General features: G+C 41.8%; 1 protein-coding gene and 1 long non-coding RNA gene across 6 annotated transcripts; one reads left to right on the top strand and one right to left on the bottom strand.

Annotated features, from left to right (window-relative positions):
* The first annotated feature begins 356 nt into the window (after window positions 1–356).
* LOC112273279 (carbon catabolite repressor protein 4 homolog 1) lies at window positions 357–6,822 on the top strand. 3 transcript variants are annotated; one of them, XM_090245492.1, is made up of 12 exons: window positions 357–751; window positions 1,191–1,822; window positions 2,183–2,957; window positions 3,224–3,310; window positions 3,445–3,528; window positions 3,980–4,063; window positions 4,297–4,395; window positions 4,587–4,640; window positions 4,815–4,906; window positions 5,088–5,202; window positions 5,409–5,559; window positions 5,837–6,822. In XM_090245492.1, exons 2-12 carry the CDS (start codon window positions 1,665–1,667, stop codon window positions 5,980–5,982), a joined length of 1,845 nt encoding a protein of 614 aa, XP_090101618.1. In that variant the 5' UTR covers window positions 357–751; window positions 1,191–1,664; the 3' UTR covers window positions 5,983–6,822. The 3 variants fall into 3 exon arrangements, with proteins under 3 accessions (XP_090101618.1, XP_090101617.1, XP_024357613.1); XM_090245491.1 differs by having other exon boundaries at window positions 743–1,037; XM_024501845.3 differs by lacking the exon at window positions 357–751 and having other exon boundaries at window positions 767–1,822.
* LOC112273280 (uncharacterized) lies at window positions 5,840–10,970 on the bottom strand. Of its 3 annotated transcripts, none has more exons than XR_016499129.1 (4): window positions 9,214–10,970; window positions 8,813–9,042; window positions 8,513–8,554; window positions 5,840–8,308 (listed from the first exon to the last, which is right to left on the bottom strand). It is a non-coding gene; the product is annotated as an uncharacterized LOC112273280 (long non-coding RNA). The 3 variants fall into 3 exon arrangements; XR_016499130.1 differs by having other exon boundaries at window positions 8,813–9,077; window positions 9,450–10,970; XR_002966969.3 differs by having other exon boundaries at window positions 8,813–10,943.
* Window positions 10,971–11,610: the final 640 nt, after the last annotated feature.

Genomic DNA, 11,610 nt, shown 5'->3' with positions numbered 1-11,610 from the left:
GCGAGAGAGAGAGAGAGAGAGAGAGAGAGAGTTCAGTCCGAGTAGAGCATGAAGAAAGGATGGATGATGAGATAGAACAGTCAGTCACAGTTACACGGACTGACGGACACAGGCACTCAGGAGGGATCGAATGGTTCACAAATGCCATTCAATCATTCATCCATAATTTCATCCATCCATCCATATATTCCAAGAGGGATCTACCGAGACAAAAGATAAACAGAGGAAGCCAAAAGTCTAGCGACCAGGTTGACTTCGGAGTGTGAACGTTGACTCCCTCCCTCCCTCCGGAGGGTCCAAGGATGCAAAGGGGGGGATGCCATGGTAGTGCCCGTTTCTAAGGCATTGATTGGCATGGCAATGGCGATGGCGGAAGGGACGACGAATTGGGCGAATTTAGACACACACACACATACGAGAGAGAGAGAGAGAGGAGAGGGAGAGGAAGAGGGAAGGGAGGGAGAGATTCGGTGGTCGAGTTCGCAAAGAAGCGCAATGGGTGGGTGAGAGCCTCTTCGCCTTCGCTATCCCCCCCCCCCCCCGACTCTTCGTTCCATCTCCGCCCGCCCTCGACAGCCTCATTCATTCTCCCTCCCTCGTTTGGGCTAATTTTGGACTCTATTTGAAAACCCCCCCCCCCCTTCTCTCCCATGCTGCGTGTAGACCTGGCTCATTCACGTTCCCCCCTCAGATCCTATGTGGATAAGTTCGCTGGATTATTTTACTTGGACGTGATTCCGTTGATTGATATGTAAGTCCGGCAGACCCAGTTTGTAATTCTCGTGGCTGTCGCATAGAGAGGGTTAGTGACTGCTGAATCGATTCTGCTTCTGAGCCTGGAAGTGGTGTGGTACGAGGTCATAAATATAAAGGAATTGGTACCAGGCTGGGTGGGATCATTTCGTCGCTCTAACAGAGTTGTTTTGTTGCTTGTATGGAGCATGGGTTTGTAGTCTTGTTAGAATGGTGAGGGGTGTTGGAGGAAGAGTCTGCGTTGCGGTGAGGCTTGTTCGATGAGAGATGGTTGCGTGGTTTAGGTAATGCATTTATTGTTCCCCTCCCGCTCCCTATTTTTTTTTGGGGGTTTGCTGCAGCAGCTGTCCTTCTCAAGTGGAAAGGTAGTGTGAATAGGTGGAGTGAGGGAAGAGCTTCTCCTCAAGTGCTCTGACAACTTTAGGGTTTATTTGCAGGAAGCTACCAAGTGTTGAATGACCAAGCCATCGCTTTATGATTGCAAGAGTACTCCCTGACACGCGTGGAACAGGGGATTAAGTGAATGGGAGGGAATGCGTTTCTGAGAGGAATCTCATGTTCTACTATGAGAATGTAGAGAAAACAAGAGGCGTCCGTGTTGCACTTGTGTGGGTGCATGTCGTACTTGCAAGTTTTGTAGAGGAAAACTTAAGTTACTTATGTTTCGCAAGAGTTTTAGGTTTCGAGGGATCGCCACTGCCAGATTTAGACACACACTTTTCAAAGAGTGAGAGGGGGCGAGGTTGAGGGGAGAACGCTGGCGCGCACAGGGGGCGCCTGATGGCTGATCGGCCTCAAGCACATGTAACTTTTCATGAAATTCGTCTGGAAGTGAAAGAGCCGAAGTACAAAAGCGTGAGTATCATCTTAAGCGGAGCTGGAGATAAGGGAGGGGGCGAAAGCGGGGAAGAATGCTGAGTGTAGTGCGGGTGCACCTCCCGACCGACATTCCCATTGTAGGCTGCGAGTTGTCGGCCTATGTGCTGTTGCGACGGGGAGATTCGAGTCTTTCTCCTGAAGATGTTACCGAGGCATCGTCTACGGATGGCTATTTTCTCCAGTGTCGATGGTATCTGTCCTTACTTCTAAACTTTTCTTTTTGTTTATTGTGGAACATTCATGCTAACGTTCTTCTTGAAAGACGACAGTCCGTGAGTTGATGTTTTCATGAGTAAGCCTATGATATGGAGCTCTATAGGCTTAATTATATCTTAGGTCAATTTTGTGTAGATAACAAGTTTGCATCTTGACATGTCAAATATGTGATTTGATATGATCGCTGTGTCTTCGATAGGTGCAGGGTCGGTATTTGGTTGCACACTATCGGAAGATAAGGATTTGACTTGCATGACTAGTACTAGTTAGGTTGCTTTGTAATTGGCGTCCTGATAGGCGAAAGTATAATTTGTTGCTTGTGTTAACTAAACAGGTACCGACTGCAGAGTGAACAGACAATTCTAGTCTGCTGTGTACACCCAGCTGAGCCTGCTACACTGCAATGTATGCAGTGTATGAAAGCAAAACTCCCCCAGTCAAAAAGCTTACATTGCACCCAGAAGTGTTTCACAGACTCATGGCGGCGTCATGTTATTATGCACCAGGAGGCCATCGACAAGCGAGAAAACGGTTTCGAAGAAGAAGATTCCTCTTACGTGTTCAACTCTAACCCGGCAAAAACTCATCAATCCTTGGATGGGGGTTTAGGTAGTGGTGCAATGCGCGGTGTTAATCACACCAATGGATCTATATTCTCTAGCCCTGTTCTGATGGCATCTCACAATCAGAACCAGGAATCCGGTGATGTGTGGTGCGAGGTTGGACAGGGGAAGACCTATACACCGACAACGGAGGATGTAGGTCACATTCTGAAGATAGAGTGCGTGGTAATCGATGGAAGTATGGGGCGGCCGGCAGAATCTCCTCATCAGAGGCAAACATCACGTGTCATCCCTGCACCATCTCCAACTCCGCGGCGGTTGATGACTGTGAATTCTGTGGATGGAATGGGTCTGGTGGAGACGGATGGGCGCACTGCGTCTTTTGGGACTTTTACTGTGCTTTCTTACAATGTTCTATCGGACCTGTATGCTACCAGTGAGCAGTACAGTTACTGTCCTCCGTGGGCATTGGCTTGGACGTATCGAAGGCAGAATCTGCTCCGGGAAATTGTAGCGTACCGGGCAGACATTCTATGTCTTCAGGAGGTATTCTCTTTTTACTTCATCTTGAACTGTGTGAGTTAGAATTAGGAGTAAACAGTAATTGTCCCTTTTCGAAACTGCTATGTTTCAGTTCTCTCAAATTTAGTATGATTTGCGCATTATTTTTTGGATAGTTAGGGCTCTGGATTGTATTATTTTACTGTCTCTGTTTAATAACAAATTATATTTATGTAAGAGTTCAGATACGACCAGGAAATTCTAGGTAGTTGAAGTGATGCAAATGGGATATGGTTCGGTTGGATCTGCAGGTGCAAAGCGATCATTATGAAGATTTTTATGCAGTTGAGCTAGAAAAGCATGGTTACACAGGTGTATACAAGAAGAAAACTGGTGAGGTAAGATTTATTTTGCTTTATGTTGTAATTGTGCCCCAGCTAGTCCCATTTCTCTCTGTATTTGTAGGAATAATTTAGGTAACTTTCTCCGAAGATTTATTTACTTTTACTTTTATTTTTCCATTGGATTGCAGGTGTATACAGGATCTGTTTATGTTATTGATGGTTGTGCTACCTTTTTTCGGCGAGATCGCTTCTCATTAGTAAAGAAATATGAGGTAAGAAGCTTTCTGCTTCTAAATTCCAACTTACCTCATACCAGGTAAGAAGCTTTTCATGGGTGGCCCAGTCAAATATCTGTTTGAGTATGCTTAGGTATCACGAGCAGATACGAAGCGTGACACAATATCGTAGTTGTCTGTTAATGTCTCTTAATCTTCCTCAATGACTATTTGCAATTTTTTGTTCAGTCCAAGAAATTGGGTTTTGTTTCTTTGATAATAGCTGAACTGTTATCATGTGTGGTTCTTGATTCTGTTTGGACCTGCCAGCATGAATGTTCATAATACTTGATTTGGTTGGTTCTCTTTATTGCCTTCTCTTTTAACTTTCTGTCAACCGTTCTAATCCCTGGTTTTTGAACGTCACTCTGAGTAGTTAATGTTTGACGTAATCCAATGAGATTGTATGTTCAAATTGCAGTCATGATAATCGCTGTCTATCATGCAGGTGGAGTTTAATAAGGCCGCACAGTCATTGTCGGAGGCTTTGATACCAACTACTAAGAAGGCGGCTTTGAGTAGGCTTTTGAAGGTTAGTGTATGCTTTAAGCGTGCCTGGAAGTGCGCTGCCCCTCAAGAGCTCTAGCATCTTGTTGTCTTTATGGATTCTCTTGTTCCTAACAATCTAGTACTAGGGATTAAATTTTTTCCTATTACATATTTATGAAATGTAATCAATCAACTTTAGAGAATTCTCACGATATGAATTGGAACCTGCTTTAAGTACGTAAATTGATGTGTGATGGAACGATGTTTTTCATGTAGGACAATGTAGCTCTGATCGTGGTGCTGGAAGCGCGGGACACTGGAAGGCCAATGGATTCCCAAGCAGTTTCTGGCAAGCGTGGCCAACTTCTTTGTGTGGTGAGTGCCCTGATGGGGGAGAAATTATTAGTACGGTTCTGTGAAGGTGACTTGGACCATCCTGTAGATCGTCTTATGCCTAACTATGCGTGTATTTGAATCGGTGAGGCTCTCAATGTCATCTATGTCGATGTATGTCGATGTATTCACATCCCACTTTGGCACCGTCGGCTTAATGACTTGGTGGACAGGCAAACACGCATATTCATGCAAACCAGGAACTTAAGGATGTCAAGCTCTGGCAGGTATGCAGATCCCTTCTGTCTTCTTTATCCAGCTCACATCTCTGGAAAAGTGGTTTCGCGTCAAAACCAGTGGTTTTGTTGATTGTTGATTGGTCCGAATACTGTCGGTCTTCTGAATCCCGGTCTATTTTTGCACAGTAGGTCGGTTGAGTACTCGGGCATGTTCGTGTTCAGGTACACACTCTTCTGAAAGGACTTGAAAAGATAGCAGCCAGCGCAGACATACCAATGTTAGTGGCTGGTGATTTCAACTCTGTTCCTGGCAGGTGAGTGTATCTTATCCTTCTTATCATTGTGTGGCCGTGTATGTATACTGGTGGATCGTTGCATCGGTAACGCGACTTTCTAGGGACGTAGGTAGGAATCCTGCTTGAGAGCTATGGTACGATTGTACGATTGTGATCGACTGAAACGGTTCTGTTCCATCGTATTGGAATGTTGTTGCAGTGCACCGCATTGCCTGTTGTCAACAGGCCGTGTAGATCCTGCTCATCCAGATCTACAAGTTGATCCACTCAACATTTTGCGGCCTGCAAGCAAACTTTGCCATTCTTTGCCCTTGGTGAGTACGTTTATTCGATTTTTTTTTTTTTTTTTTTTTTTTTTTTTACTATGTATTGTACTTTTCATTTGCACTTCTACGAAGTCTGCTTTGAAAGTTATCTGTACAGTCTATTCGTCATCCTTCGTGAGTAGAGAAAAAAAGTTGTGTATTTTGGAGCTGGTAGAATTTCACATCTAAAACTGATTTGTTGTGGCAACTTCCAGGCAAGTGCTTATGCATCGTTTGGGAAGATGAACGGAATGAACACTACAGTAGAGAAATTGAGGCTTCGAATGGATTCAACCACTAGCGAACCACAATTCACTAACTGTACCCGAGATTTTCTGGGCACCCTCGATTATATTTTTTACACTGGTGAGACAATCTTGTTTTTTCTGACAGTTGTACAAAAATTTTAAGTTGGAGAAAACAAATAGATATGAAATATTGTTGTAGATTATATCTAATTTTTTTCTTTACTCCCGTTTTTGAAAATAAAGGAAGGAGACGCAACTCTAATTAGTATGGTTTGGAAAATTTTGTTCTGTGGACTGGTGTTTCCATCCGTGTAATATCTGAGCCTTTAGGAGTGACCTGTTTGGGAGATTACGTTGGAATACCATTCTGACCAGTGGAAAATGATATTCTGCAGGGGATTCACTTAGCGTAGAATCACTTTTGGAATTGTTGGATGAAGACAGTTTACGCAAAGACACTGGGTTGCCTTCTCCGGAATGGTCATCTGACCACATTGCCTTATTGGCTGAGTTCCGGTGTAAACCTCGCATGCGTCGTTAGACTTGCTTCTTCAAGCTTTGTTGGGACTTGAACAAATCGCAGTTTGTTTAAGCCATTGGTTTTGGTTGCGCACTTGAGCAGCCAACGACTTATCTATCATTTCTCATGCGTTAATCTATCTTTGACACTGTTTCAGAAATCAGAGTACAGAAGCCGAGAGTTTGTTTTCTTTATAAGTTTCTACTCGCCGACAAGAAGTCAGTTATTTATATTATTAGAGACATGAAGAAGCATTTATTTCTGCTCCTGTTTAGCAGATCGTATTCAGAGTTGCAGTTGACGTGAGGTTCGGAGTTTGAGCTCAGAGTTGAGTAGTTGTCGCCATTTTCCCGGACAGAATATAGCCACCTGCAACAGGATGAATAAGGTTGGATTAGAGAGCGCTCCAAGTGAAATACTAGTTCAGTTGTACATTTTTCTAGGTCAGCAGCTATTGGGTGTTATACAATTATTGAAATTTGATGATTTAATGTGTCAGCCTGCGTGATAAGAAAGTGCAATTGTTTCCTCACGAACGGCACGAATCGGGGATGTCCGTACGTTGACCATCAACAGGCGGTGCAAGGAGATGTAGAAGATGGATAAAGGGTATGCAGTGAAGCACAGCAATGGAAGGTCATGCACAAGTGAACGCTACTGGAGAATACAAACCTGATCTTTGGCAACAAATAAATCACGTCATCATCATTGTTTACGTGTGTGAATCGTAGTAGAGATTATTGAAATGGTACCAGTCATAATGTTGTTACTGTACAGAAAATAAGTAGCTCAACACAGGTAAGTAGGAAGTTTGTACTAAGATGTATACGTCAATACAATGAGACTGATTATCAACTTGAATCAGAGCAACTAGTGTAGCAAATTTGGTTTGGTGAGCAGTTCTCCGGCAAGTACTAATAGTCTGAAACATCTAGATTATTGAGTTGAATGTTGCTGCTTACGATGATAGATAGTCGAGGTACGTAGGCTTTTTGCTTTGCAGACCACTAATAGATGCTCTTATATCTTTGTACTGGAGAAATCTCAGGCTTAGAATGAAGGGAGGAGAAGGTCAAGTAAAGACAGTAATGTGTGAGAGCAATAAGTTAGAGGGAGGGAGTAATTACAATGTTTGGCGATTGAAACTGATAGCATGGTTCAAGGAAGAGAATATGTGGGAAATAGTGGATAGCAAAGTGGTCTCTACCTTCATTATAAGTCATATATCCTTCATTATAAGTCATATATATACTGAACAAATCTTCAAAGGTTAGAGCAGAAATCATTTTGGTTATGGCAGTGAAAGATGAGCTAACCGATCTTGTCTCTGAAAATGAGGATTCTGTTGATACATGGCAGATACTCAAAGTTCAATTTCAGTTAGAAGATGTATCTCAGATCGTACTTTTCACTAAACTTCATCGCATGAGGATGCAAGATAGTTGAAACGTAGGAGAATATATTAGAGAAGTTAGAGAGCTAAAAAAGCAAGTTCAGCATGTTAGGGCAATCAGTTGAGCACTCAACAGTAGTACAATTGATGCTTGCAGAATTATCAAGGAGTTTTGAAGCGTTCAATCAAAGTCCATGCATGCAGGATAGGGTACCAGCATTTATAGTTATAGCATCCAAATTGCTGAGGCACATCGCCTCGAACTAAGAGGAAAATGAGTAGAAGATGAAGAAGCTCTCTCAGTTGAGTTTTGCAGGTTTAATACTGCAAATCAAATTAGGAAACGGTTTACTTGAAACTTTGGAGGTCAAAATCACACATACAATGCTGGTTTGAACTACTGCACAAGTGGACGAAACAACAACAATAACCGCCAATTCACATCAAACTATGGACAGCCAAGAAAGTGACAAAAATGACTGCTCAAATTGTGGTAGCTCGATGCACCCGACACGTTACTGCAGATACAATGTCACGAACTCAACACAACGATCACACAGGGATGAAATTAACGTAGTTCTAATGGAGGACACACAAGCTGAACCGGCTGGTAAATATTGCAAAAATGACATAGAAGTAGCATTTACTGAACTTTCAAACATAGCAGAACAAAGACAACCATAGTACCTGGACTCGGGTGCCATCCGTCATGTCACAAGTGTATGAACAACACTAGAAGCAGTTAAGTAGAAATCGGCACTGTAATCACTGTCTGAGGAAAAAAACATCGAATCAAATCTACAAGAACTGCTGTAATTGAGACAACCAATGGTGCAATAAAACTGGATAAAATTTTGTACGTACCATCTCTTAGATGCAACCTAATTTCAGTTGGATGCCTTGTTGAATCTGGCAATGTAGTAACCTTATCTGCTAGCAAGTGTTGGATTTTTGCTGATATGAACAAGAAACAAGTGATAGCCACAGGTCAGCGAGACACTAAAAATTGATTATATGGAATTCACATTACTGTAGGAAATCTGCTTGTAAATACTGTAGAATCTGATGATGTGGTACATCTCTGGCACAAACGTTTTGGATATCTGAATTACAAGAGCCTTAGTCACCTTACACGGCAAAACATGGTTCTAGGCATACCTCAGTTGGGCGAAGTTAGAACTGTTTGTGAAGCATGTCTATCTGGAAGACAATCCAGAGAACGATTCCCAAAAACAACAGAGCATAGATTAATTAGAGTATTAGAATTTATCCATGCAGATCTCATAGGTCCTCTCGCTACACCCTCACTAAGTGGCTTGAAGCACATAGCAGTATTTATCAACAACTATTCACAAAAATCTTGGGTATTCTTTCTGAAAAACTAATCAGAAACACTCACAAAGTTTACTTATTTGAAAGAGATGACAGCGAAGGAAATTGGAGAGAAAATAAGCATACCTTTGAACAAACCGTGGGGGAGAAGATATGTCACTTGAGTTTCAACATTATTGCAATCACCATGGTATAAAACGACAACCAACTTAAGCACAAACACCTCAACAAAATGGGACAGCAGAACGACAAAATCAAATAATAATTGAAAGAGCAAGGTATATTGGGCAGCAAATTACTTGGCTATTTGTAGAGCAAAGCAGTCAACACAGTCACCTATATTATAAATCGGAACTCTACCACAGCCAACAAAGGAATCACACCGGAGGAACTATACAGCAAGAAAAAACTCAATGTAAGTCATCTCCAAACTTTTGCTTGTCTTTATTACATGCACATACCAAAACATAGGAACAAAACTAGATACCAAGATCATCAAATGTATTATGATAGAGTACGACTCATACTCCAAGGCATACTGAGTCTTTGAACCACACACTCAAAAAATCTATGTTACACCCGATGTGGTCTTCGATGAAACAACGAGAGGAATGGATTATATCAATGCACCAGAACAAGTTGATCCTATCCTATTGCCCTCCTTCAGAACCACTAACTCGCCAACCACCGTCAGAAACTGCAGAGCCTTTGGAATATGTTGATACATTCTGAAACCAGGATATAGCAGAAAAAGTAGATCTACCTTGTCATTGCACCAATTCATCAACACAAGCAACAAATAGTTGCAGATATCCAGCCCAATCACGCTACCCGTCTACTTGGTTGAAGGACCATTACTTGGTAACAATCGAAATAGAATCGGAGCCGCTCACTTCTATAGAAGCCAACTTGCACGATGGGTGGCGAGCAGCAATGTAGAGCAAAATGGAATCAATTCAGAAAAATGAAACATGGCGCATAGTGGATTTACTTGCGAGAAAAACAACAATGACCGCAAAATGGATTTATAGAATAAAAAAGAAGGCTATGGACGGACAATATTGAAGGCTTGATTGATAGCCCATGGGTTTCAACAAACCTACGGCATTTACTTTGATACCTACGCACTGGCCATAAGATAGACAACAATACACACCGTTCTAGTACTAAGGGCACAAAGACAGTGGTATCTTATTCAATTAGAAGTGAAAACTACTTTTCTATATGGCAAGCTGGAGGAGAAAGTTTTCATAGAAATTCCTGCTAGATTCAAAGCACCTGGGCTTGAGGAAAAGGTTTGTAAATTAGAAAGAGCACTCTACGGCCTGAAACAAGCTCCGCATGCTTGGTACATCCACATCGATACCTACTTCCGTACTGTTGGTCTCACCCGTAGCTCTTCAGACTCCAACCTCTATATATCCATTTGCGCCGGCAAAATGATACTGGCTTTTCTTTACGTGGATGATCTTATCATAACAGGAGATGATCAAATCAAAATACATGGGCGCACTACACAACTTTTGGAAACATTTGGCATGACCAAACTAGTTGAAGCAATAATGTACCTTGGGGCTGAAATAACTCGTGATCATACTGGAATTTATATTCACCATTATTTATACACACAAGGGCTACTAAGAAAATTTGACATGGCTCACTGTAATCCGGTGAGCACACCAATGTGCTCCAGTACAAAGCTACGAGAGGATACCAGTACCCACAAGACTGACCAAAAATTATATCAATCATTGATTGGCGCACTGCTCTATCCCTCGACTATGTCTAGAGTCGACATCAGCTTCGCCGTGGAGTGTTTAAGCCAATTTTTGAGAACTCCACAGCACACCCACTTAGTAGCGGCAAAGCAAATTTTACAATATCTCAATGGTACAGCCAAGTATGGAATTCACTTTCCAACTAAAAACGAGATGGTGCTTGTAACTTACGCGAATGCGGATTTTGATCGTTGTTATGACGGAGGACGACCAATCTTTGACACATCACATGAACTCGACGAAGCACCCATATATTGGTCAAGTAAACGGCAGCCTATAATGGCCCTTTCAACCACCAAAGCTAAGTATAGAGTTCTCACCGAGGCGGCAACACATGTGGTTCATCTTCGGCCACTGATCCAAAAACTCCAAATCTGATATTCAAAATCGATCCAAATCCTCGCTATAATCAGAGTTGTATTAAACTGGTAAAAAATCCAATCCTCCATGCCCAAACAAAACATATTGAAATCAAGTTTCACTTTATTAAAAAAAAAGTTCCAAAGCGGCAAAATCCTTGTTGATTACATATCCACACTAAAACAGTAAGCCGATACCCTAACTAAGCCCCTCAATGCATCTCTCTTTGAGAGATGAGCGATGCACTTGGCATCAAGACATCACTACTAATTACATAATAAACTTACCATGTAACTATAGTCCGATGATCAAGTCTAATTCCTCTTCTTGTGTCTTGGACCTCCTAAACATTGCCTTGCTGAAGCCTTTTATCTGCCGCTAGTCCTCAATCTAGATACATACTCGTATACATTATCGTATCAAGCCAAATTATCTTATCTACACTAAAAGATAATTAGGATAGAAATTAGTAGGAACAAAAAATAAATAAAAAATAGGAAATGATAAAGTGACCCAAATTTTTACTAAATCGATCCATCAATCTGGAACATGATTGCACCTTCCTATCATGTGTCCTAGTTCCTCGACGTTCTTATTCTCTCAACCTCAACTTTTCCAATTCCATCTCCATCTCAATCTTTCCAACCTTGTCCCTTGTCTCGACCTTCCTTCTTCCATTCTCACTTGTTCTATTCAGGTAGATATTCATTTGCACAATTCTCTCGTTATTTATCTCGTTTGTGTGATTGTGATTTCCAAGGAAATGTAAAAACTAATAAGTAAGCT

This window comes from Physcomitrium patens, chromosome 20 (assembly GCF_059467195.1).
Source record: "Physcomitrium patens ecotype Gransden chromosome 20, ASM5946719v1, whole genome shotgun sequence".
NCBI classification, from domain to species: Eukaryota; Viridiplantae; Streptophyta; class Bryopsida; order Funariales; family Funariaceae; genus Physcomitrium; species Physcomitrium patens.
This window is presented reverse-complemented; position numbering and strand designations above follow the sequence as displayed.

Excerpts from the sequence above, each read along its gene's own strand:
- LOC112273279 (XM_090245492.1), top strand. The coding sequence starts at position 1,665 with ATGCTGAGTGTAGTGCGGGTGCACCTCCCGACCGACATTCCCATTGTA. Across the intron at positions 4,064-4,296 it reads CTTTGAGTAGGCTTTTGAAG|GACAATGTAGCTCTGATCGT; the intron begins GTTAGTGTATGC and ends TTTTTCATGTAG. Across the intron at positions 5,203-5,408 it reads TTTGCCATTCTTTGCCCTTG|GCAAGTGCTTATGCATCGTT; the intron begins GTGAGTACGTTT and ends GGCAACTTCCAG.